The 26,231-nt window shown below is 38.6% G+C and overlaps 2 protein-coding genes across 2 annotated transcripts; one reads left to right on the plus strand and one right to left on the minus strand.

The window, feature by feature from the left end:
• Positions 1–35: 35 nt before the first annotated feature.
• Positions 36–11,461, plus strand: LOC137284688 (NFU1 iron-sulfur cluster scaffold homolog, mitochondrial-like). Its single transcript, XM_067816601.1, has 8 exons — positions 36–127; positions 1,029–1,144; positions 2,951–3,086; positions 5,942–6,008; positions 6,722–6,836; positions 7,738–7,841; positions 8,980–9,114; positions 9,905–11,461. The coding sequence occupies exons 1-8, from the start codon at positions 72–74 to the stop codon at positions 9,977–9,979; spliced, it is 804 nt and encodes a 267-aa protein (XP_067672702.1). The 5' UTR covers positions 36–71; the 3' UTR covers positions 9,980–11,461.
• Positions 11,462–16,836: 5,375 nt separating this feature from the next.
• Positions 16,837–25,888, minus strand: LOC137284689 (uncharacterized). The gene is made up of 6 exons (XM_067816602.1): positions 25,815–25,888; positions 23,561–23,644; positions 22,317–22,496; positions 20,587–20,687; positions 17,602–17,785; positions 16,837–16,996 (listed from the first exon to the last, which is right to left on the minus strand). The coding sequence occupies exons 1-6, from the start codon at positions 25,846–25,848 to the stop codon at positions 16,926–16,928; spliced, it is 654 nt and encodes a 217-aa protein (XP_067672703.1). The 5' UTR covers positions 25,849–25,888; the 3' UTR covers positions 16,837–16,925.
• Positions 25,889–26,231: the final 343 nt, after the last annotated feature.

A 26,231-nucleotide genomic window follows, 5' to 3' on the forward strand; every position in this document is an offset into this window, starting at 1 on the left:
TGGTATATCCTATGTAGATCTATTGTTGATACGATATTACCTAACATTTTCCGTTAACGCGGTCCTTCAAAATGGCGTCGAGAGGACTTTTTCGTCAGCTTCAGAAGGCGCAGAAGTCAATTCTGAGGTAATTAGTCCAATGAAATAAGCCTGTTTGCATGGTCTGACAACATGTAATATACCATGAATGTAACCTCTCGCCTTTCGTTTCAAGACTAAGGCCTAAATATGAATAGTCGCTGTTGTAGTTCAACGGATTCCGCCGTGTAATGACTTGACTATCGTCTAAACAAAATCTAATATGTGTCTCTCAAAGAGGTTAAGGTTGAAAACGTATGTAACATTGATTATGAGTCGTAATGACAATGCATGACCAGTTCTGCATGCTCGGGAAAATACTGCCAACTGACAATTCAGCCACGACGTTTAGCTGGCTGAACTTTTAAGATTTTCACCCATGCAGCGTGATACAGTAATCATACTTGAACATGTTGAATGCCATTAACATGTGTCCACTTACATTTGACATTATAGTTTTCCAGCCTTAATTAGGTCTTGGCACTTACATGGTACTAATTTTGCTGCATGAATTTGCATATGATATAATGAAGAGAGATTACCACCTCATTTTCCTTTTTTTTTTTCAATTTTGATAGAATCTTTGAAGATGACAAATTCAAATATGATTGAAACATTCAGATCCTCAAAGTATTAGGCTCATCCATGAGGTAACATTAATTTGCAAGCCAGTGTTCTATGTGCATCCTCCAGACATCCATCTTACATAAGCTAAAGGTTTTAAAATATAAGACCAATATTTTTCTCTTATGAGAAAAAAATTGATAAGTGCAATTTGGCTTTTTCAAATGCTTAAATTACAAACTCAGTATATTTATCTTCTACGTCATGTAATAAGTATGATAAGAAGGAAAGATACCTCTGTGATTACTGGGGAGTGATAATATAGTGACCATGGTGATATCTTAATATTTTTCTTCTTAACTTGTCTAAGGCACTTTGTATTTTAGCTCTTCACGAGTTTCTGTGAGCCTTGTGAAAGCAAGATGTCTTTCTCAACACATCCAGCACAACACAGGTCCGAATCTCTTCAGCAGACTCAGGCCTGTGTGGGGCACACAGCAAGGTAAGAAATATTGTTCATGATACAGACCAGAAATATGAAGACATATATACAGAAGTCCTTTTCTAATACAAACCAGGCTCAAGATGTTTGTCATTGCAACACCCATTCACGTATTAATGTAAGAAATTAAGGGTCACATGCAACCAAAAAATCAAACATAATTAAAACACATTTATCACTTATTCATGACATATAATATAAATTGCTGCTTGTAAAAAAAACAAATAAACAAAATTATAAGCGTACAATTGCGATTCAAATGTGCAATATTTTGTACTGGGGCTTACTTCCCCGAAACGAAGTCCTTGGGAGACCGAACCCAGTCATAGTGGGTCTGCACTCAAGTGTAACGATGGCTTCAGATTGGCTGGTTCATTTGGTGATAGGCTGAGGGCTCATTGTATGTTCAGAAAGATGGTCTGTTTGATGGGCATTTTAGAAGTATAGCGAGTCACAAGAATGTAAAATTCTTTATGGATCGTTTCAGTATGGATTTATATATTGTTGTCAAACAAAATCATATGCACTAAAAGCAGTTGTCCATGAAGAATGTATATACAGAGGTGTTGGGTTTTATAAATACATGTTCTCTGAATTTGCGTTCAATCCAATAAAAATTCATCTTAGTAGAGATGGTAAACTACTGTGTGGCTGGAAACTGTCATTCGTCCAAGTACAAAGCATGACTTTTTTAAAAACTGACAACTGAGTTTGCACCAGTTTCCGTCAGATCCAGTCATCCGAGAAAAATGACTGTAGTTTGTTAGCAACCCACAGACCTAAAACCATGTCACATGTTCAAGTATCACATCTGCCTAATTACATAATGTGGCAGAGACAGGACTTGGGTGCACGAGTCATAAATCAAATTATTTTGTTTTATGTTGTATAGTCCGATAGGTGTTAAGTTCAAATTGCACGTGGTCAATGATTGAAGCTGTGTACAGCGTGTTGTTTTTAGCAGACAGACAGGCAGACATATAGGTGTCAATAAACCAGACATTGATCTTTCTCTGTGACAGAGACTGCTTACCACCATCAACAAGTTTTTTTTATGTATCGAGTAGATTATGTAATTGTTTGTGTACACAACCAAGATTAAACTACTGCTCACGACCTCATACTCAGGGCATACTGTCTCAAGCTCCGCGAACATATTCACTGCGCATGCTTTATGGGCGCAGCGCAGTACAGTACAACTGTTGAAACAACTTTTTCCCCCAGTGCTGGGGGAAATTTAATAAAAGTTTTGAACTCTGATTTTGCCGGCTTTTTGCTTCATTGTCGTTTTTTCAACTTTATAGGCTGAATTGCATTTTTATGATTTTGTTTTGGTGAGTGCATGTACCAGAATCTGCAAAGTTGTGTTTTACGTTGCATGTGACCTTTAAGCATGATAATCAAGAGCCCATTTCCCTAGAGTTAAAAGTCAAACATTTCAAATGTCCCCAGATTTAGACAGTAAAGACATGCATCCCAAGTACCCTAGGTCTCCCATTATTTTCAAATACAGAACAGGACATAGTTTTCCCCATACATGTATGAGTAGTGTGTTTTTCCGTGTCACTGCCACAAGTGTTTATCAGAAAAACAGCACAACACGCCATGTAAATATTGTCTTCCCATAAATTAGTTACTGGTATGTATGTATCCTCACTTTCACCACAACTGTAATTTTAGCATGATTTGCATCTAATTTTAGAACAATATACACATCATTATGATCCTATAAGTGAAAGGAAGCTTAGGGTATCATTTCAATTATTGGTTTCTGTGAACGCTAATAATATGTTTGAAATTTTTCAGCTCGGACAATGTTCATCCAGACTCAAGAGACACCTAATCCTAACAGCCTTAAGTTTATACCTGGTGTGACAGTGCTGGAGTCTGGAACTTTTGACTTTCCTAATCCTCAGTCAGCCTACTGCTCCCCACTAGCAAAGTGAGATGTCTTGATTGTTGATCTCAGTAGGAATTCTCTAGGGTATAACAAGTCTTCAGTACCTCATGTGTAATAATGAGATGTTATGCAAGTACTAATTGTAATACCACCACTGGTAACAACAACAGCAACAACAAAAAATAACAAATACAGCCAAACTTACAGGTAATAGCTACAAAATAACAAAAAGTAGCAACAACGTCAACATTCACAAAATAGATAACAGCAACAGTAAAAAAACCCAACAATAATGATATTGATAACAAATATGAAAGAGCTTGACACACATGATGCACATTCCATATTTTGGGTTTGACCAGAAATATGTCCACTGTTCATATAAAGACGTACCTTTCAGGATCATTAAAGAACGAATAAACTCAATTTTTTCGTACTCTTTTTACCACTGTATATGAAAGACTTCTGGTTAGTCATAAACGGAACACCATTTTTATTTAAAAAAACCTTGTGGTTAATTAATACCAAGCGCTTAAAAGTTGCTAAAAAGCCGTCTGCTTCTCTCTCGCCTGCAAACGAAACCGCAGACAGGTTACGTAACTCTGTCGCCAGAGCCCTACAGTGACGTCATAGAAGGAACAATTTTCAGCTAGTTGTATAGCAAATGTGTAGGAAGCTTGTCATTTTGTTGATTTCTTGACGTCACCAAAGACATGCCGAATTGTTGTGTTGCTGTCAATTGCTCCTTGGAGTCGGGTGATGGTGTCACTATGCACAGATTTCCACCGGACTCCGTAGTTTGTGCTTAAATTGGTTGTTTGTGTGTGCAAAGCGAGTGTTGTGGAAGCCTTTGGTATATACTAAATCGGATGGTTCGCCTCCTACCACGCTTCCAGGACAGAAAATGGAGTTCAAGTTTCATCGAGTTTATGAAATCAAGACTGCTTACTATACATTGCTGACCAAAAGGATTTTGCATGAATATAACGCTTTCTTCCTCGAAAGCAAGGTTGTGGTCGAAGTGACAATATTATTGTAATTAAAATTATATTGCCCCCCACCTCACTTCCATGAGTGAAATTCTTATGTTATAAGCAATGTCATGTAAAATCCTAATCCGTCAATAAACTACATACTTTACTACCAGTGAAAAGTAGTTTTGATTTTGTAAGTCAGTGACTTAAATGGCAATTTTCCTCGGACAGGGCGCCGCCATTTACGAAAATCGTGAAGTCACGGACTAAAGTCCATTTGAATTAATGAGATTATGGTTTGTTTTCATCAAGTTAGAATATCAAAACTACTTTCTACTAGTAGTTAAATATGTATTTGAATCATGACCAAAAGGAGTTTGCTTGACACAACCTGTGACATAACATAAGTGAGGTTGGGGTTGAAGTGAAAATACTGCATGATAAATTTCGTCACTTGCTAAATTTACTTGGTTTGTAACGTTCACTCACCAGTATGTAGACACTTATCAATATATGTCTTTATATTTGGCCTCATAATCCTAATATGGTCTCATAATCCTAATTACTTTATAATCATACTTGTATGCATTTGGAAACTTAATGAAAAGAAGCTATCCTTGAATGTATAACAGGAATGTAATATCTAGACAGTTTATAGTTTGCCTATATGAATCATAATTTGCAAGAATGGCCTAGTGTATGTTGTCTGTATCATTACACTACATGACAATAAAAATGATTCTGTTGAACAACTTGCAAAAACAAAATGCAAATATTAAAGTTAAAACAAATTAAAGTTATAGGAGCAATGTCAGGCTACTACCTTGTTCGAGGAATGTATCCATCAATATCCACAAAAACGAGTGGTATATAATACATCTATAGATTTCCCAAGTGATGTGTCTTTCAACAGTCTAATATATGAAATCTTGATGTATTGTTTCAGGTTTTTCACATTGCTGTATAATCTCATTGGTCACCCAAGATAGCACACCTGGCAACTAATTGCATAATGTGCGTCATTCTTTTAAAAAAGTAATTTAGTTAGTCAATAATGAGTAATCAATCACTGTAGTGGTGGTTAATCCTTTGAAAGAAGGGTGTTGTTTTTACATAGACACAGACACGACAGAGTGTATTCAATATAGATTAGTAAGTGTACGTACATACACACTACCTTTTGAGAAATCCCCATTTAAATCCGCATGAAAGTAATTAATCAATCAGCGTGTTATTGGTTAATCATTTGAGCGATCCAGACACAAGAAATGCCAAATGGGGACCATTGTCAGGTAATCTAAGTGGCGTTACCACTCTTTATACCTGTTATAAATTCATTAACCGAGCATCAAGTGAATGATGACAAATAATGTGTAGGTTTATACCACCTAACATGGATTACAACCTACCGACACCAAGTGATTTTGACAGAATTGTCTGTGAAAACAAGGGTTGTAACTCGGAAACTAGGCAAAGCAGGAAACAAAACTAAATGATAGTACATTGTGACAAATTATAGCTTTTAGTTTTCACAACAGCTGTCACGATTTCAGGTTTGTACAAACCTGTAAACGAAATAGTTTACCCCCTGAAATGTTGATGAATTCCACATAGACCCTCACATCTATACCCACTATTACGTCACTGAGAGGTGCCGCTCTGATTGGTTGAAATTTCGTTTGCGGCTGAGAATTGTGCACTGTTGCCAAAAAGGTCGATTTAAGGTAATTAAAGAGTGAAATGAGCAGTTTTAATGACGGGGTTTCATTTATAACAATGTCAATGAATGAATTTTTGCATTTGCACCCCCTAGAGTATATGTGATCTTTAAGGATTTGATTTGGGATAGTACTGCTCAGCACATGTAGCATTATCAGATGTTTGTGATTCAGGCAATTTTGATCGTCTTACTTTTGTTTCCAGGCAACTATTCAGGATTGAGGGCATCAAGGCAGTGTTTTTCGGAACAGATTTCATCACAATAACAAGGGTAAGATACTAAAAATAAACAAATGATAATATCATGTTTCACATGTGTTTCTAAAGCTACAGCAAAGTTGGTATATCTGATGTATATTTTCTCTTGTTAAAACTGTGTCTCTGTTGTTATGCAATAATTATGAAGATATTTGCGTGATCTAAATTGCATGCATGAATATCATATTAAGAAACAAACTTTTGAGTGTTTTATATCTTTTGTCTAATGTGTTCCAGTTTACATCATTTTCAGCCTTTCCTTACCTAAACATTAAGCTAAATAATCAAGAACAGATGATTATCGGCTAAGCACATAGTTACTAGACATGCTTGAAGAAAACACTTTTTGCTGAGCTTGAGTTTCTGAATAATGCTACAATGTCCAACAGGAACATTTGGCTAGGTTTGTGGTCTTGTTAATGAACTGTTCCATAGGTTATGATTATAACCATAGCTTCATGACTATATTCTGTCAGTAAAGTAGAGATTCTTGTACATTTGGAGTCCCATCCAGGATCTGGACCCATTCTCCCAGGGTGAGGTACCTAATTGTCAGAACACAAAGTCGTTGATCTAGCCCACTCAGCCAGTGAGCTTCCTCTAAGTTTCAGTGTTGATTTGCTTTTTTCAAATAGATTATCAACATTCCATGGAAGTGTAATCCTTGTTTAGATGTAATGCTTTATCAGCTTCTTCTCAAGTTGAAAAATGAAACATCTGTTGTAGATTGATGAAGATGTGGAGTGGGGTATTTTGAAGCCAGACATCTTTGCCACAATCATGGACTTCTTTGCTTCCAACCTTCCCGTTCTTACCGATGAACAGCCCTCCTCTGATACAAGTAGGTCCTTGTATGTAATGCACTGCAGTGTGACAGCTGTGAATCACTAGACATAGAAATAACTCTGAGTAAAAAGGTGTAATCCTCTTGTGTGAATACACTTTGTCTTGTAATCATTAAAATGAAAGATGTACCAAATTTTCTTGCATGTTGTGCACAGATTCTTTTCAGTGAAGAAAGCTGTGTAGACATGCCTATTGTATTTGCCATGACTATGTTTTATGTTTTTGTCCCAGTTGACAGTGCAGTACAAGGTTATTTCATTATTAGGCTGCTCAAATGTTTTCACTATGAAAAATGCGTACAACAATCAAATTTATCATGACGTTTAATGAGTAACAGATTTACTTTTAGTGAAAATATATTTTTACATTTCAATTTATCCTGCATCTGGCCCCTGACTGTCTGTATTGTAATTCAAAATGGTCAGCTGTGAAGAACCATTGCTTACAGGTTTGCTGGCTTTGTCTGTACTATCATCAAAACATCCACAGGAGGTAGGGGTTTTTGCGAGATGTTGATTATAACAGGATCATTTCCTTAGTTGGGAGAAGATTTATGCAAGCTTTTCAGTTATTTTAGTGATTGATTGCATGTCTGTGTACCCTGTGTTCCTGTGAGAATAAATGGTTTGGTTGTTTTTAATGTCGCTCACTCAGCTATGTTCCAGCTATATAGCAGTGATCTGTAAATAATCAAGTCTAAACCAGACATTCCAGTGATCTACAACATGAGCATCGATCTACGCTATTGGGATGAAAAGAGTCAGCCAATTCAGTGATCCTGACCACCTGATCCTTTTAGTTGCATCTAACAATGAACATGGGTTGCTGAAGTCCAGTTCTAACCTGGATGTTGTGTGTGTACATGTATAATAAACATGAAAGGTTTGTTTTTGTAGCAGCCCATCCTGATGATGATGAGACAGTGTTGATGATCAAGGAGCTGCTGGACACTCGCATTAGGCCGACAGTTCAGGAGGATGGGGGAGACATTGTTTATATGGTAAGTTTTGCTGTATGTTCATGTTATGTGGTTCATTAGTTTCGTCTTCAACCTGGAAAACGTTTAGTTGTTTGACAATTACAAAGTTTAAGTAATAGCAACATAGATAAATGCGGCAAAGACACATTGATGTGATCGTGGTAAAGAACTCCATGTTTGTGACGTGAGGGTAGCCTAGTGGTTTAAACATTGGCTTATCATATTGGAGACCAGGGTTCAATTCCTCACATAGTACAATATGTGAAGCCCATTTCTGGTGTAACCATCTTTGATATTTGCTGAAATATTGCTAAAACTTAATGGCAAACCCATTTTTCTTGTCTTGTTCTACTGTTCACCTTTGGCAGTCATGATGAAAATGCCATTTACTCACACACCAGGGTGTTAGTCACGATACAGTTTCATGTAAAGAAGAAACCTGAGTGCCTCAGCTTTACTTCTGTAGTGTTTCGATCTGGAACATTCTAAATGTTGGACTTTTAACTCAAGTTGAATGGCTTTCCTGCATAATTTCTAACATTAACACAAGTATGTGTATAGGTGTTGCAATGATAGATGTGTGACATAGAAAACTGAATCATGTGAATATACAAGATTGCACATATAAGACTGAAACAAGACTGAATGTAAAAGACTGAACTAACAAGACTGAATGTAAAAGACTGAACTAACAAAACTGAATGTAAAAGACTGAATGTAAAAGACTGAACATACAAGACTGAATGTGAAAGACTGAACATGCAAGACTGAATGTAAAAGACTGAACATGCAAGACTGAATGGAAAAGACTGAACTAGCAAGACTGAATGTAAAAGACTGAACATACAAGACTAAATGTTAAAGACTGAACATACAAGACTGAATGTAAAAGACTGAACATACAAGACTGAATGTAAAAGACTGAACATACAAGACTGAATGTAAAAGACTGAACTAGCAAGACTGAATGTGAAAGACTGAACATACAAGACTGAATGTAAAAGACTGAACTAGCAAGACTGAATGTGAAAGACTGAACATACAAGACTGAATGTGAAAGACTGAACATACAAGACTGAATGTAAAAGACTGAACATACAAGACTGAATGTAAAAGACTGAAGAAACTTATGATGTCAGTTGTTACTGATACATTCCAGGGTTTTGATGATGGTGTTGTAAAGCTGAAGATGCAGGGTTCCTGTACCAGTTGTCCCAGTTCGGTCGTCACCCTGAAGAATGGCGTGCAGAACATGCTGCAGTTCTACATCCCTGAAGTACAGTCAGTGGAGCAGGTCAGTTGATCATGTTTAGACTGTTAGTGTAAGATGTACAAACTTTCATGTTCTCTCTAGACCACCTGACCTGATGGCCACTGATGTGTTGTTTGTGCACATAGTTTGTAAAGCTAGCTGTTTCCGCCTTCACGAATGTTACCATAGTTTGGTTTATTATGAACTGTCGACAGAGAAGGGAAATACATGTAGTTGGATCTGCAACTACACCTTCCTTATTACCATGCATGTTTCAGCCTATAAATTACTATAAATTGGCATAGAATTAAGAGGTTGATAGTCGTTAGTTAACTGCTCATTGATTATTGCTAAATATCGGAGAAGTAACTTGGAGCAGTGGTGCCAAAAATGTCTGTAACAATACATATATTTCAAATCACAGGTTGACAAGGTTGACATGTTCATTCATGGATTACTAACTAAACTTTGTCCTGAACATAAGTTAGAAGCAGTCCTTGAATGAAGTCCTAACTTAATGTATTTTTGGAGTAAATTAAATCTTTATTCTTTCCAGAAGTTTCTGTACGAATTTCCACAAGTGACTCTTTGGTTTTTCTTTAAAATTCAGGAAACCAAGTGGTGTGAAAAGATTGTGTAAGGACATCATTGTAGGATGTCATTCTGTCACATACTCTGTGTTTTCCTGGGTGGTGGGGTAGCCCAGTGGTTAAAGTGTTCCCACATGAGTACAATATGTAAACTCAGTTCTGGTGTTCCTTGTCATGATATTGCTGGAATGTTGCTAAAAGCAATGTAAACCTAAAATCAGTCATTTACTGTATGCTTTCAGGTTGAAGACGAAGTTGATGAAATGGCCAATAGTGAACTGAGAAAACTGGAGGAGAAGCTAGGGGATAAAGATTGAGCTTAACCATGTACATAGAGATGAAGAGAGATCTGTGTGATAAAGGACGAATGATGGGTTGTGTACAGGGTGATTTTCAGAAGCAGCACTAATAATATAGGGATTCCTTGTTGCTTGTTGCTGTGGTAGTTGAATCCAGGGACCTCTGAATCTATATTCACTATCATGGTTGAGGCTGAGCCCCATGACGTGTGTACTTGATTTTGAAGCCTGTAAAGACTTTTATTTCAGATATATATGTGGAAGAATCATACTTTATTTTTACTCAGAGCACTGTATATGGTTTATGTGACTTTAGTAAGAACGAAATGTTTGAGGTTGTTCCTATTGACTTTCTTTCTTCACACCTTTTGTAAAAGTAAACCAGTTGGGAATAGATTGGATACAGTGCTTGACCTGATTGTGTGTCATCACACCTGTATGATGTTCATGCTATGTTTATGGATAGGGGTGGTAGCAGTTGAATTGTTTAATTGTCATGAAGATGGACTGGGTTTGATTCCCCTCTCGGGTACAATATGTTAGCCCACTTCTGGTGTCTTGTGCTGTGATGGAATATTGCTGAGAGCAGCGTAAAACCCACCTCACTCACTCACTCATGCTATGTGTATCAAACACGGGTTCCAGTCCAGGGTTAAAGACCAATGTGATAATAGTGTGACATTTCTGACTCTGGTTTAAGATAAGATCACTTACTCGGTCCTGTTTATTAACATTGTGAAATTACCCTTTGCTCTTTATAAGAATAAGGACTCTGTACATATTTCTGACAGTTGTGCATTTAATTGCTTTGAAAATAAACATGCTGTTATGAAATTGTATGGAGATAAAAGTGGTGTTTTATTACAAAGAAATGCCTTAATAGGTAAATATGCCACATGCATGCACTCTCCCAAGTGAAGTGATTATTTACTTTCAGTCTAAAAGCTTATGTTTTCATAATGCATAGATTTCCATGACCATTACATCTAAAGTAGAATGCAGAACTTATTGATTTGCAAACATTTTGCTGGTCCTGTGGTCCCTGGCTAGTTAAAATTCATCAGCACCATGAAATGACAAGTTTGCTGTGAACCATTGAAGTACAGACAGGTCCACTAGTTATTGTCCTCTCACTGGTCCTGTGGCCTTGTGGAAAATCTTGAAAGTTTCTTTCCCCTGACTCAGACAGGTTCTCTTTGGCCTACAGAAAATTTATGCTACCATTTGGAGTACCTGTATCATAAAACAAGGAATCATAAGCTGTAGACATTAATCAGAGAGAAAACAATCTTGGGGAATCCCTAAGTGTGTACATGTCAAATTGTGTAGTATCTGTGTGATGTGTGACATTGTCTATGGTTGGTTTTGGTTGCAGTGAATGTCATTGTAACCACTATGTCATATGAAACCTGTTTGTTTTGTGTTGGTACATGCCTTGTTGGTTGTTACTGTGGCTTATACAGGAATATGTTGACTGAAATAAAACGTCCTCTAGAGATAGGGTCTGTGGTCAAGATGTATGTATTAATATATATAAAGCTATTAGATATTGTCTGGTCCAGACTTGATTATTTACAAACGGCTACCCTAGAGCAGGAATGGTGCTGGCTGCAGCATTGTTTGTCGTTCAAATGCATGTGAATATGACCGAACTGGAAAAATTATTACAAAGCACGAAATATCTTAAGTGGCTATTCTCTGTTTTTATGTAATAGATCTCTGATGTATCAATGGTTTATTTCAAGTTGGGAGTTCATGTTTGGCTGGATCATTTACCAAATGGACTTCCTTGGTAGTAGCTCTGGCAGCGTCCATTGTGAATGATCTTGTGGTTAGCAGCTGTGGAAGAAAAAGACAATGCATTTCTTCTGAGACTTTTTGAGTACACCTATAGATTGAGTAAGAGTCTAATAAGGGACATATGTATAATAGTATTGGATTTATGAAATACGTAGGAGTGGACTTGTCACTTATAAATAATTTTATTACGCATATCAATTTTTTCACTCGGTCGCAGATTTGCAACACCAGTTTATCCCCAAATGGGTACTTTCCATAAACACAAATAGGAGTTGCTGTGGAAAATAAGCTCCGTATCGTGCTAATATTCTACAATGAACATTGCATGTGTGCGTGCGAGCGAGAGTGGGATCGAGAGGCCAAAGGTCATCAACACAATTTGGTCATCAAACAATGAACAATGAATAACATTGCCTACAACTTCTAGAAGGCCGCTCAAACAGTTCAACAATAAACTAAACTGGGCCTCCTTTCTGGAGACAACCTTTACTAATGTTAACCTTAACTCCCATTCATTAACTGCACTAAGGTTACCTTAGTGACTAACGATCACCTAAGTGCTTTGTGAAAGGTGACCCTGACTTGTTTCTGAGGTAGACTGTCGATCAAGCCTGATTTAATTATTATCTATACCGTCTCCGTACCATTGAAATTCGGACTGGACAAAATCCTGTTGATGTGTATGCAATATTGGCATTCGTTGGAGAAGTTGCCGTCGGTGGTGCAGACGGGATGGTAGTCGGAGGGACACAGAGTGGTTATGTCGCTACCAACTGGGCCTTCCAGAGCCAGGTCCGTGGTATTGTAAGAATACTTCTCACAGTCAGGCTGAAATATTGACGTCACAGGAGGTTAAGCGAGTCCGGAACAAATACCCCGGCAATTCATACAGGTTACAGGAATCATCTCGGTCAATGTGTTATCTATTCCGATCGCTGCACCATTCTCTGGTTCACGTAGTTCATTCGATACATTCGCTGTCGTTTAGCTGGATTATTGCAGCATTAATTATTTTGAATTTGTCACTACGCCGCTCTCAGCTATATTTCAGCTATACAAAAGTGGTCGGTAAGTAGAACCGGATCAGCCAATCCAGTGACTGACATTTTGAGCGTCAGTCTGCGCAGCCGGGATCCAAAAACATGCAATTAAACAAATCTAACCTCACGATCCTCATTGTCGCGTCTTATGACAAGAATGGCTCGTGGAAGACCCTGGACAATTCTACTCTGGACATACAGAGTCTCAGATTTAAGCAACAGCCTTTATAAATTAATTACCAAAACATTTGAAAAGATATAGTTTACGTGTCTCAAATTTCCCTAATTTCACTGTCCAATCAGATGTTGCTAATATGCTTTCTCATATATGTTTGTGTTTATGCCTTTGCACGTACTACAGTGGATTTTCACTAAGAGATATACGAACATCCAGTCAGCTTAGGAGTTGTAATTATTAATATATGATATACTATTAGATACAAATAACCTGCAAATATTGCATTTCAGAGACATACGTATATCAAGTGCTGAACTTTCATCCTCTACGATGTATTCAACGTTCCACGATGTCGTTTGTTCAATGCAACAAAACCGTGGATGAAATATGTTGATGGTCGGTCCCGAAAAGACACATTTCTTCCGTGTTCGTTGCATTAACCACTGGTTTGTTAGAGGATTGGGACATTAGATCGATGGCTGGGATGTTTGCCCGTATCAGCCACAAGACTGTCTAATCGTTTTGATTATCTGCAACCTACTGTTGGAGTATACCCAGGTTATTGTGATATTTGCTCATGTCAATCACTAGATTGTCTAGTCGTTTTGATTATCTACAACCTACCTCTGGATAGATGGAGTTTTTCTGAGTGTGGCTTTAAAGGTCACATGCAACCAGATAAGCTAACACAATTAAACCACATTTATCACTTATTCATGACATATAATATACATCGCTGTTTGTAAAAAAAAACCCCCAACAACAAATAAACAAAATTATAAGCGTACAATCGCGATTGATTCAAAAGTGCAATATTTTGTACTTTGACTTACTGCCCTCGAAACAAAGCCCTCGGGAGACCGAACCCAGTTTGAGCGGGTGGGTCTGCACTCAAGTGTAACGACGGCTTCCGATTGGCTGGTACATTTGCTGATACGCTGAGAGCTCATTTTGTGTACCGAAAGATGGTCTGTTTGATGGGCATTTTAGAAGTATAGCCAGTCACAAGAATGTAAAATTTTTTATGGATAAAAACATCTTTTATTGTACTTGATGAGTCGTTTCAGTATGGATTCATATATCGTTGTAAAAAATCATATGCACCAGAAGAAGTTGTTATCCATAAAAATGTATATAGAGATGTAGGGTTTTATAAATACGTGTTCTCTGAATTTGCGTTCGATCCAGTCAAAAATCATCTCAATAGTGGTGTTGTAAAGCTGAAGATGCAGGGTTCCTGTACCAGTTGTCCCAGTTCGGTCGTCACCCTGAAGAATGGCGTGCAGAACATGCTGCAGTTCTACATCCCTGAAGTACAGTCAGTGGAGCAGGTCAGTTGATCATGTATAGACTGTTAGTGTAAGATGTACAAACTTTCATGTTCTCTCTAGACCACCTGACCTGATGGCCACTGATGTGTCGTTTGTGCACATAGTTTGTAAAGCTAGCTGTTTCCGCCTTCACGAATGTTACCATAGTTTGGTTTATTATGAACTGTCGACAGAGAAGGGAAATACATGTAGTTGGATCTGCAACTACACCTTCCTTATTACCATGCATGTTTCAGCCTATAAATTACTATAAATTGGCATAGAATTAAGAGGTTGATAGTCGTTAGTTAACTGCTCATTGATTATTGCTAAATATCGGAGAAGTAACTTGGAGCAGTGGTGCCAAAAATGTCTGTAACAATACATATATTTCAAATCACAGGTTGACAAGGTTGACATGTTCATTCATGGATTACTAACTAAACTTTGTCCTGAACATAAGTTAGAAGCAGTCCTTGAATGAAGTCCTAACTTAATGTATTTTTGGAGTAAATTAAATCTTTATTCTTTCCAGAAGTTTCTGTACGAATTTCCACAAGTGACTCTTTGGTTTTTCTTTAAAATTCAGGAAACCAAGTGGTGTGAAAAGATTGTGTAAGGACATCATTGTAGGATGTCATTCTGTCACATACTCTGTGTTTTCCTGGGTGGTGGGGTAGCCCAGTGGTTAAAGTGTTCCCACATGAGTACAATATGTAAACTCAGTTCTGGTGTTCCTTGTCATGATATTGCTGGAATGTTGCTAAAAGCAATGCAAACCTAAAATCAGTCATTTACTGTATGCTTTCAGGTTGAAGACGAAGTTGATGAAATGGCCAATAGTGAACTGAGAAAACTGGAGGAGAAGCTAGGGGATAAAGATTGAGCTTAACCATGTACATAGAGATGAAGAGAGATCTGTGTGATAAAGGACGAATGATGGGTTGTGTACAGGGTGATTTTCAGAAGCAGCACTAGTAATATAGGGATTCCTTGTTGCTTGTTGCTGTGGTAGTTGAATCCAGGGACCTCTGAATCTATATTCACTATCATGGTTCAGGCTGAGCCCCATGACATGTGTACTTGATTTTGAAGCCTGTAAAGACTTTTATTTCAGATATATATGTGGAAGAATCATACTTTATTTTTACTCAGAGCACTGTATATGGTTTATGTGACTTTAGTAAGAACGAAATGTTTGAGGTTGTTCCTATTGACTTTCTTTCTTCACACCTTTTGTAAAAGTAAACCAGCTGGGAATAGATTGGATACAGTGCTTGACCTGATTGTGTGTCATCACACCTGTATGATGTTCATGCTATGTTTATGGATAGGGGTGGTAGCAGTTGAATTGTTTAATTGTCATGAAGATGGACTGGGTTTGATTCCCCTCTCGGGTACAATATGTTAGCCCACTTCTAGTGTCTTGTGCTGTGATGGAATATTGCTGAGAGCAGCGTAAAACCCACCTCACTCACTCACTCATGCTATGTGTATCAAACACGGGTTCCAGTCCAGGGTTAAAGACCAATGTGATATTAGTGTGACATTTCTGACTCTGGTTTAAGATAAGATCACTTACTCGGTCCTGTTTATTAACATTGTGAAATTACCCTTTGCTCTTTATAAGAATAAGGACTTTGTACATATTTCTGACAGTTGTGCATTTAATTGCTTTGAAAATAAACATGCTGTTATGAAATTGTATGGAGATAAAAGTGGTGTTTTATTACAAAGAAATGCCTTAATAGGTAAATATGCCACATGCATGCACTCTCCCAAGTGAAGTGATTATTTACTTTCAGTCTAAAAGCTTATGTTTTCATAATGCATAGATTTCCATGACCATTACATCTAAAGTAGAATGCAGAACTTACTGATTTGCAAACATTTTGCTGGTCCTGTGGTCCCTGGCTAGTTAAAATTCATCAGCACCATGAAATGACAAGTTTGCTGTGAACCATTGAAGTACAGACAGGTCCACTAGTTATTGTCCTCTCACTGGTCCTGTGGCCTTGTGGAAAATCTTGAAAGTTTCTTTCCCCCGACTCAGACAGGTTCTCTTTGGCCTACAGAAAATTTATGCTACCATTTGGAATACCAGTATCATAAAACAAGGAATCATAAGCTGTAGACATTAATCAGAGAGAAAACAATCTTGGGGAATCCCTAAGTGTGTACATGTCAAATTGTGTAGTATCTGTGTGATGTGTGACATTGTCTATGGTTGGTTTTGGTTGCAGTGAATGTCATTGTAACCACTATGTCATATGAAACCTGTTTGTTTTGTGTTGGTACATGCCTTGTTGGTTGTTACTGTGGCTTATACAGGAATATGTTGACTAAAATAAAACGTCCTCTGGAGATAGGGTCTGTGGTCAAGATGTATGTATTAATATATATAAAGCTATTAGATGTTGTCTGGTCCAGACTTGATTATTTACAAACGGCTACCCTACAGCAGGAATGGTGCTGGCTGCAGCATTGTTTGTCGTTCAAATGCATGTGAATATGACCGAACTGGAAAAATTATTACAAAACACGAAATATCTTAAGTGGCTATTCTCTGTTTTTATGTAACAGATCTCTGATGTATCAATGGTTTATTTCAAGTTGGGAGTTCATGTTTGGCTGGATCATTTACCAAATGGACTTCCTTGGTAGTAGCTCTGGCAGCGTCCATTGTGAATGATCTTGTGGTTAGCAGCTGTGGAAGATAAAGACAATGCATTTCTTCTGAGACTTTTTGAGTACACCTATAGATTGAGTAAGAGTCTAATAAGGGACATATGTATAATAGTATTGGATTTATGAAATACGTAGGAGTGGACTTGTCACTTATAAATAATTTTATTATGCATATCAATTTTTTCACTCGGTCGCAGATTTGAAACACCAGTTTATCCCCAAATGGGTACTTTCCATAAACACAAATAGGAGTTGCTGTGGAAAATAAGCTTCGTATCGTGCTAATATTCTACAATGAACATTGCATGTGTGCTTGCGAGCGAGAGTGGGATCGAGAGGCCAAAGGTCATCAACACAATTTGGTCATCAAACAATGAACAATGAATAACATTGCCTACAACTTCTAGAAGGCCGCTCAAACAGTTCAACAATAAACTAACCTGGGCCTCCTTTCTGGAGACAACCTTTACTAATGTTAACCTTAACTCCCATTCATTAACTGCACTAAGGTTACCTTAGTGACTAACGATCACCTAAGTGCTTTGTGAAAGGTGACCCTGACTTGTTTCTTAGGTAGACTGTCGATCAAGCCTGATTTAATTATTATCTATACCGTCTCCGTACCATTGAAATTCGGACTGGACAAAATCCTGTTGATGTGTATGCAATATTGGCATTCGTTGGAGAAGTTGCCGTCGGTGGTGCAGACGGGATGGTAGTCGGAGGGACACAGAGTGGTTATGTCGCTACCAACTGGGCCTTCCAGAGCCAGGTCCGTGGTATTGTAAGAATACTTCTCACAGTCAGGCTGAAATATTGACGTCACAGGAGGTTAAGCGAGTCCGGAACAAATACCCCGGCAATTAATACAGGTTACAGGAATCATCTCAGTCAATGTGTTATCTATTCCGATCGCTGCACCATTCTCTGGTTCACGTAGTTCATTCGATACATTCGCTGTCGTTTAGCTGGATTATTGCAGCATTAATTATTTTGAATTTGTCACTACGCCGCTCTCAGCTATATTTCAGCTATACAAAAGTGGTCGGTAAGTAGAGCCGGATCAGCCAGTCCAGTGACTGACATTTTGAGCGTCAGTCTGCGCAGCCGGGATCCAAAAACATGCAATTAAACAAATCTAACCTCACGATCCTCATTGTCGCGTCTTATGACAAGAATGGCTCGTGGAAGACCCTGGACAATTCTACTCTGGACATACAGAGTCTCAGATTTAAGCAACAGCCTTTATAAATTAATTACCAAAACATTTGAAAAGATATAGTTTACGTGTCTCAAATTTCCCTAATTTCACTGTCCAATCGGATGTTGCTAATATGCTGTCTCATATATGTTTGTGTTTATGCCTTTGCACGTACTACAGTGGATTTTCACTAAGAGATATACGAACATCCAGTCAGCTTAGGAGTTGTAATTATTAATATATGATATACTATTAGATACAAATAACCTGCAAATATTGCATTTCAGAGACATACGTATATCAAGTGCTGAACTTTCATCCTCTACGATGTATTCAACGTTCCACGATGTCGTTTGTTCAATGCAACAAAACCGTGGATGAAATATGTTGATGGTCGGTCCCGAAAAGACACATTTCTTCCGTGTTCGTTGCATTAACCACTGGTTTGTTAGAGGATTGGGACATTAGATCGATGGCTGGGATGTTTGTCTAATCGTTTTGATTATCTGCAACCTACTGTTGGAGTATACCCAGGTTATTGTGATATTTGCTCATGTCAGTCACTAGATTGTCTAGTCGTTTTGATTATCTACAACCTACCTCTGGATAGATGGAGTTTTTCTGAGTGTGGCTTTAAAGGTCACATGCAACCAGATAAGCTAACATAATTAAAACACATTTATCACTTATTCATGACATATAATATACATCGCTGTTTGTAAAAAAAAAACCAACAACAAATAAACAAAATTATAAGCGTACAATCGCGATTGATTCAAAAGTGCAATATTTTGTACTTTGACTTACTGCCCTCGAAACAAAGCCCTCGGGAGACCGAACCCAGTTAGAGCGGGTGGGTCTGCACTCAAGTGTAACGACGGCTTCCGATTGGCTGGTACATTTGCTGATACGCTGAGAGCTCATTTTGTGTACCGAAAGATGGTCTGTTTGATGGGCATTTTAGAAGTATAGCGAGTCACAAGAATGTAAAATTCTTTATGGATAAAAACATCTTTTATTGTACTTGATGAGTCGTTTCAGTATGGATTCATATACCGTTGTAAAAAATCATATGCACCAGAAGAAGTTGTTATCCATAAAAAATGTATATAGAGATGTTGGGTTTTATAAATACGTGTTCTCTGAATTTGCGTTCGATCCAATCAAAAATCATCTCAATAGAGATGGTGAACTACTGCGTGGCTGGAAAGTGTCATTCGTCCAAGTACAAAGCAGAACTTGAAACTGACAAGAGTTTGCACCAGTTTTCGTCAGATCCAGTCATCCGAGAAAAATGACTGTAGTTTGTTAGCAACCCACAGACATAAAAACATGTCACGTGTTCAAGTATCCCACCTGCCTAATTACATAATGTGGTAGAGACGGGACTCAGGTGCACGAATCATAAATCAATTTATTTTGTTTATTGCGTATAGCCTGATGTGCGTTCAATGATTGAAGCTGTGTATTACAGATGGTCTTTAGCAGACGGGCAGGCAGACATATAGGTGTCAATAAACTTCCATTGTTAAAGATGCATGATCCTGTTCAATGATGTCAGGACATGCAACATCTGCTAGGGAAAGGAGATGAAGACCATTAGGTGACAGTGATTTATACTGAAGCAAGATAGTCGCTCCTTTGACATGTAACACCCATTTCCAGAGGCTATTACTTTAGACAGACTTAACACACAGACTGAGTGTAGCTAGCTTCCAATGCAGACATGGTGAGCTTTCTATGTGACAGAGGCTGCTTACCACAATCAACAAGTTTTTTTTTATGTAACGAGTAGATTATTCACATGTTTGTGTACACAACCAAGATTAGACTATGCTCATGACCTCATACTTCAGACATTCATATTGTTTCAAGCTCCGCGAACCTGTTCACTGCGCATGCGTTATGGGCGCAGCGCAGCACAATTGTTGAAACCACTTTTCCCCCCAGCGCTGGGGGAAACTTGGTGAATCGTTTAAACTCCGATTTTGCGGGTTTTTCCATCGCTGTTTTTCCAACTTTATTGGTTGATTTGACATTTTTAATGATTTGTTCCGGTGCATACCGAAAGGTATCAGAATCTGCAATCTGTTTTACGTTGCATGTGACCTTTAAATATACTGAACAGGGAAATAAGGTATTATATTGAAGGGCAAAAGTTGCTTTATTTTATTCCAGGTTTCTTAACTAGCTTTATATCGCACGGCTTATGACAAAGAAACTGGAAAAAAATAAGGGAACACTTGTGCTTTCATGTGATCCCTTATTTTTCCCCCTCGATACATGGATAAATATAACGAATGGCAAGCCTGTTCACGGTTGATTCAGATGGTTATCCTTATGGTGTATAAAATGTGCATCCTTATCTTAACATGCCAACACGATAACGTATTTTTTGCTGCACTCACCTCTATGGGGACAGGGCAGGAATCGTTGTATGACACAATGTACAGGGTGCTGCCATTTTGAGCAGCATCACACCTAGCCAGGTTGAAGCGACATTGGTTATCTGTGGAGATGGATAGGTAAAGAAATGCCGATACTACAAACTCTCTAACTACTACTGTCGAAAACAATGACTTGGAACTGGACATTTTGGTGACGTATCACATGCTGCGTCTGAGGTGTAACGTCATTCCACTTTTTTGAGAGACCTAAAGGACACAGTAGCGTTATAAAAGATATGTTAGTGACCTTGGGTTTAATAAACACGTCAGCTGTGATGGCTTTGATCTTTTATGGCAAAACTGCAAAGTCAGATGTTTAAAATATAAAGCCATGGGCGTATATAAACTAGTGGACAAATGAAAGTGAACACTCTTATTAGTGATCGATAAGATCACAGCAAAACATTTGGGACAATGCACCAACAGTGTCTATTAGAAAGTCATCAAAGAGGGAGAGCACCTGTCATGTAATGGACAGAGGGGTAGGAATAGCACACTTCACAGATACAACAAGAGACAGTCATGGAATGTCTCAGTCATTTCAAGTCTCTGGTCACGCTGACACAACCTTAGTAACGAGTGTGACCACCTGTAGCAGCAATATACAACCAGACTCGCCGTCTCCTATTTCACTCGTACCTGAGAGCACCTGCAAGTTCTGGCGATTCAGGTGATCACACAAGTGGTCTATGAGGTTTAAGTTGGGTGAGCGTGCTGACCATAGAAGAACCTGGATATTCTGGGCTCTCAAGAAGTTCGGGACAATTCACACTGTGTGGAGCCTGGCGCTGTCGTGCTGCAGAAGTACTCCGTGTCGCTGCTTGCGAAGGAATGGTATTGCCAAGAGCTGAAGAATGCCATCTCTGAATCTCTGAGTGTTCACGTTTCCACGTATTACCACCAGTAGTGTACGTTGATTTCCACAAATTCCTCCCCACACCACCGGCCCGTCTCCTCCAAAAGGAAGGACTTACTGGACGCAGTCTTTCTCCCTTGCGACGATATACTCGCACCCGGTTATCATTATGGAACATGGACGTACTTCTACACAACCAATATGCTGCGTTAAGGGGTATAAATAGTAAGCGTGTGAGCGAACCGTTTCCGCCTAAAAGGAATTTACTAACATGAACAACTTCAAAATAAAAAAGTGTTCAGTTTTTTTTGCACATGCGCTAGGAACTATTTTTCAGAGACGTATGCGTGCACACACACACACACACACACACACACACACACACACACACACACACACACACACACACACACACACACACACACACACACACACACACACACACACACACACACACACACACACATCATATATTTGGGGTGGATGGGTAGTGGTGAGAGTGATTTGTTTGTGTACAAGTTTGCAGAGGAATAACTCTTTTTCAGGCTTTCGAACAATATGGCGACACATTGACAGACAACAGAGCTCAAGATAAAAGTCACTGGATTCAATCGTCACACATTTCACCCATATGTAAAATGAAATATGTCAGGAGAGCCTTTTAACTACCACACTGACTTTGAACTCCGATTTTGCGGACTTTTTTCATCTCGTTTTATTCAACTATATAGTTTGAAATGGCACTTTTGATGATTTGTTTCGGTAAGTGTGTATCAAAAGGTAACAGAATCTGCAAGTTGTGTTTTACGTTGCATGTGACCTTTAAAATACTCACCGTACACGATGCCGTTGGAAGCACAAATCGGGGATCTCACTTCCTGCTCGTCACAGATCTGGTCGCAGCTGGACTGACCGCCCATCACATGGGTGCATGGGCCACTGGATATCTCGCGGACTGAAACCAGTCCTAGCCGCATGTTTTGGCAAGCAGCCAGTTGCAGCTTACATGCATTGCCTATAACAAACCGCGAACAGATCATAACACGTTGGGAGATATAACCAATCACTGGGTAACATAAAAGCATTGTCGGTAACAAACCACGAAGAAGTCATAACACATTGGGAGATATAGCAAACCAATGGGTAACATAAAAGCATTGTCTGCAACAAACTGTGAACAGGTCATTACACGTTGGGAGATATAACCAACCACTGGGTAACATAAAAGTATTGTCTTTAACAAACCACGAACAGGTCATAACACGTTGGGTGATACAGCAAACTGTTGGGTGACATAAAAGCATTGTCTGTAACAAACAAACCGCGAACAGGTCATACAGCGTTAGGAGTTACAGCCAACCACTGGATAACATAAAGGCATTATTGGTAACAAACCGCAAACAGGTTATAACACACTGGGAGATATAGCAAACCACTGGGTAACTTAAACACATTGCCTGAGACAAACCACGAACAGGACATTAGTCAAGAGGCAGTATTGCTTACTCATCTGATAAATGTGTAATGAAGATGCAGGTATAATTTATTAAATGCGAGTCAAACCAGTCTTCATATAATCCATAGCAAAGACATTTTGAATCCACGAAAAGAAAACCATTCTGAGCTTTTAAGACCTGAGAGATTTTTCTCTTTAAAAAAAGACATGCAAATATAATTTCTTAAATGCGAGACTAAGATAGTTGTTTCCATTTAAGAACTCATTCACAGCTTATAGTGCAACAGTCACATTTCTTCAGTTGTTTCAGGCGATTTTGCTCTACGGTTCAGAACCCCCATCCCCTATACTACTATATGGAATTTGTGATGCAAGTTTGAAACGGTGAGTATTATTATGAATGTCATATTGGAGAAGTGTGCTGTGCACTGCTCGTGTCCATGAGTGAGTGAGTGAGTGAATGAATGCTGAATACCGCCTCATCATCAAAGTTGCAGCTATTCTCGACAGCCTCGTGAAGATGCACTGGGAAAGGTTCACATTCAAGGACACTGATGTTACCAGCTGAATTTTGAGGGAATACACGCAATGTCACATGGCATTTCTCTGATGTGGTAACTTACTGTATGTGACACCATCGGATCCACATACTGGACTGTAGTCAGATGCACAGTTATCCTGACAGAAAAATGGCGGATAGGCAGTGACTGAAACATGTCAAGGTTACTTAGACAGACGGTGATGGTATAATGGATTTGATGAGGTAATTATGGTATCATGGTGCGTGAATGAATGAGTGAGTAAATTTGGTTTATCGAAACGTTTCGCAATATTCCAGTGATCAAGTGTGACAAAAGCCGGAAGAGGTTGTTTACCAGGGGTGTTGTGGTAGCCTAGTGGTTAATTCATCCTCGTTCGATTCCCTATATGGGTAGAATGTGTGAAGTTCATCTCTGGCGTCCCCACCATGATATTTCTTGAGTATTACTCAAAGCAGCGTACTAATTGATAAAGTTACAAATATCCCTGGCTTGGGGAGGATATTTTTACCTTTATCAGTGGGACTACTTGATATATTTGATATCAGACGATGACATTCTGTTTCTCCTGAAACTCACTCTTCTTTAGTTTTCAATCAAAACAACTACATAATTGAACGCGGTACTGAAACTACACTTGCCGTGCAGAGATGTCACAGCTTGCGACGTCATAGTTCATGACGTCACAGCTCTGTCATGGCATTGTACAAAACCTCCTAGGAGATATATAGAGTATGCCAAACGACCTTCCGTTATGCCATTCTCATTAAACGACTCAAAGATTTGGTATCGTTCACGAGTTTACTAAAAATGGTATTTCACGAAAATTACTCTCCAACAAAAACTGATAGAAACTGTCTAGAGTGTGATGACTCTCAGCTTTCTGCGAGTCAAGCAAGCTACGCGTGTCCAAGTCCAAACAAAGGTATGCAAGTCCAGTACGCGACAGCCGCACTGGCGTTATGACGTCAAAACTGTGAATAATTATGACGTCATACGTCTAGCGGTATTACGCTAGTGTAAAATTGACGTAAATATATCACACTGCGGTATCTTCCACGGGCGAGTAATAACGTTTGATCTCATACAAGCAGATATCTTCTGTGAAACAGTTGTGGATGCTAAACCATTATCTTTAACAATGTTCAGCCAGCAACCTGGATGACATTAGCATTGGCTGTAGGTGGTTGTTCACGTATACACGCACGCACGCACGCATGCATGCACACATGCACGCACACACGCACTCACGCTCGCACGCACAAAAGGTCATACACATTGCACTTCCGGTTTTACAATAACGAGTCTATGTCGAGTAAATTGTCAAAACTGCGCAAGTATGCCAATACTGGTTTATAATTGTCGGAATTATGTATAGCATATCATTTAGTGGTGGAGGGACCTCAATCGTGTCCTATTAATTCAGGCTACAGACATCTCAAGATTCAGTACTGAGACCTATTGTGTTTATCCTATACCATTCCTCTAATTGACCCATAGCCAGATTTTGTGGAATCATTTATAGTCTACACGTTACCATGTACATCTAATGCCAAGACAGGGAACCAGTCAATGGTTCAAGATTCAGTATCCCGTTGTGTTGAGATCATGTGATAGTTGTGCTGGTATTGAAGTCTCTCCAAGACCTGGCACCTGTGTACATCTCAGACCACACACACACACATGTACTAATGTGTCATATTTTACGTTATATTTGTGTAAATACGGTATTGGTTTTAAACAGTTTGTTTGTGGTATGTTATTACTAGGTTACACTTTAGTTGTCTCCGGCTTGATTGCCAACCATCACTCAGTCCTTGTGATCAAAATATGGTCATCATTATGCCATGAAAAATCAAGGCATTTGGTGACAGATCCTGTCTGACAGGATGTCCTCGTGTGTGTGAAATAATCCAGTTATGTACAATCGCCTAATCATACAAATCAAACAAAGAAAACACTGAAAACTCGGTGTTTTAAGTTACTTATGATGCAAAGAAACTTGTTCGTCTGTTAAGTCGAACTCTGTTAAGTCGCATGTCTTGAAAGCGGTTATGCGAAGTGAAACATTCTACATTAGCTCTATCCATAAACACCCTCATATGTAACTGTGAAAAGTAAGTTATATATGTAAAGCTGAGTTCAGTCAATCTAGATTAATATAATTTCGCTATGTTGATCCAAAGAAATACCTTTGGAATTCAATGAAACTAAGTTTTGTGTTAATTGTCTTGCATTATATTTATCGTGTGAATTTTCACTCCGGTACACCAACGTCAACGCTTGGAAAACAAATCACATCCCATATATTTGAACACTGTGGATTAAACATACATACCAACTACAAATGACAGACACAATAGGCCCAGCATGGCTGTTTCCTGGGTGAACTGATGTTAATGATTGTATTTTGCACTCCGTCACTTCGTAACTGAGATATATAAAAATCTATGCTACACAAAATTGTTTTCTTAATATGATCAGTGTGCGTGTAAATAGCATGGTATGTCTAATTATCCCTGTCATACGTTGAGATGTATATGTGCGTATAGATAACAGACACATGTTTTTTCCCAAGGTGTTTAGACAGGGATTGGCTATCCTACAAGTTGTAGTGTCAGGAAAGTATATGATGATATAATTTGAATCTTTGTTCCTTTGTAAAAATGTCTAACATGGTCAAATGGCCATAACTGGTCTCCACGACATTGGATCCCGATCCCGATAAACACTATAGGTCTGTGTAGGAACGTCG

This window comes from Haliotis asinina, chromosome 5 (genome assembly GCF_037392515.1).
Source record: "Haliotis asinina isolate JCU_RB_2024 chromosome 5, JCU_Hal_asi_v2, whole genome shotgun sequence".
NCBI classification, from domain to species: domain Eukaryota; kingdom Metazoa; phylum Mollusca; class Gastropoda; order Lepetellida; family Haliotidae; genus Haliotis; species Haliotis asinina.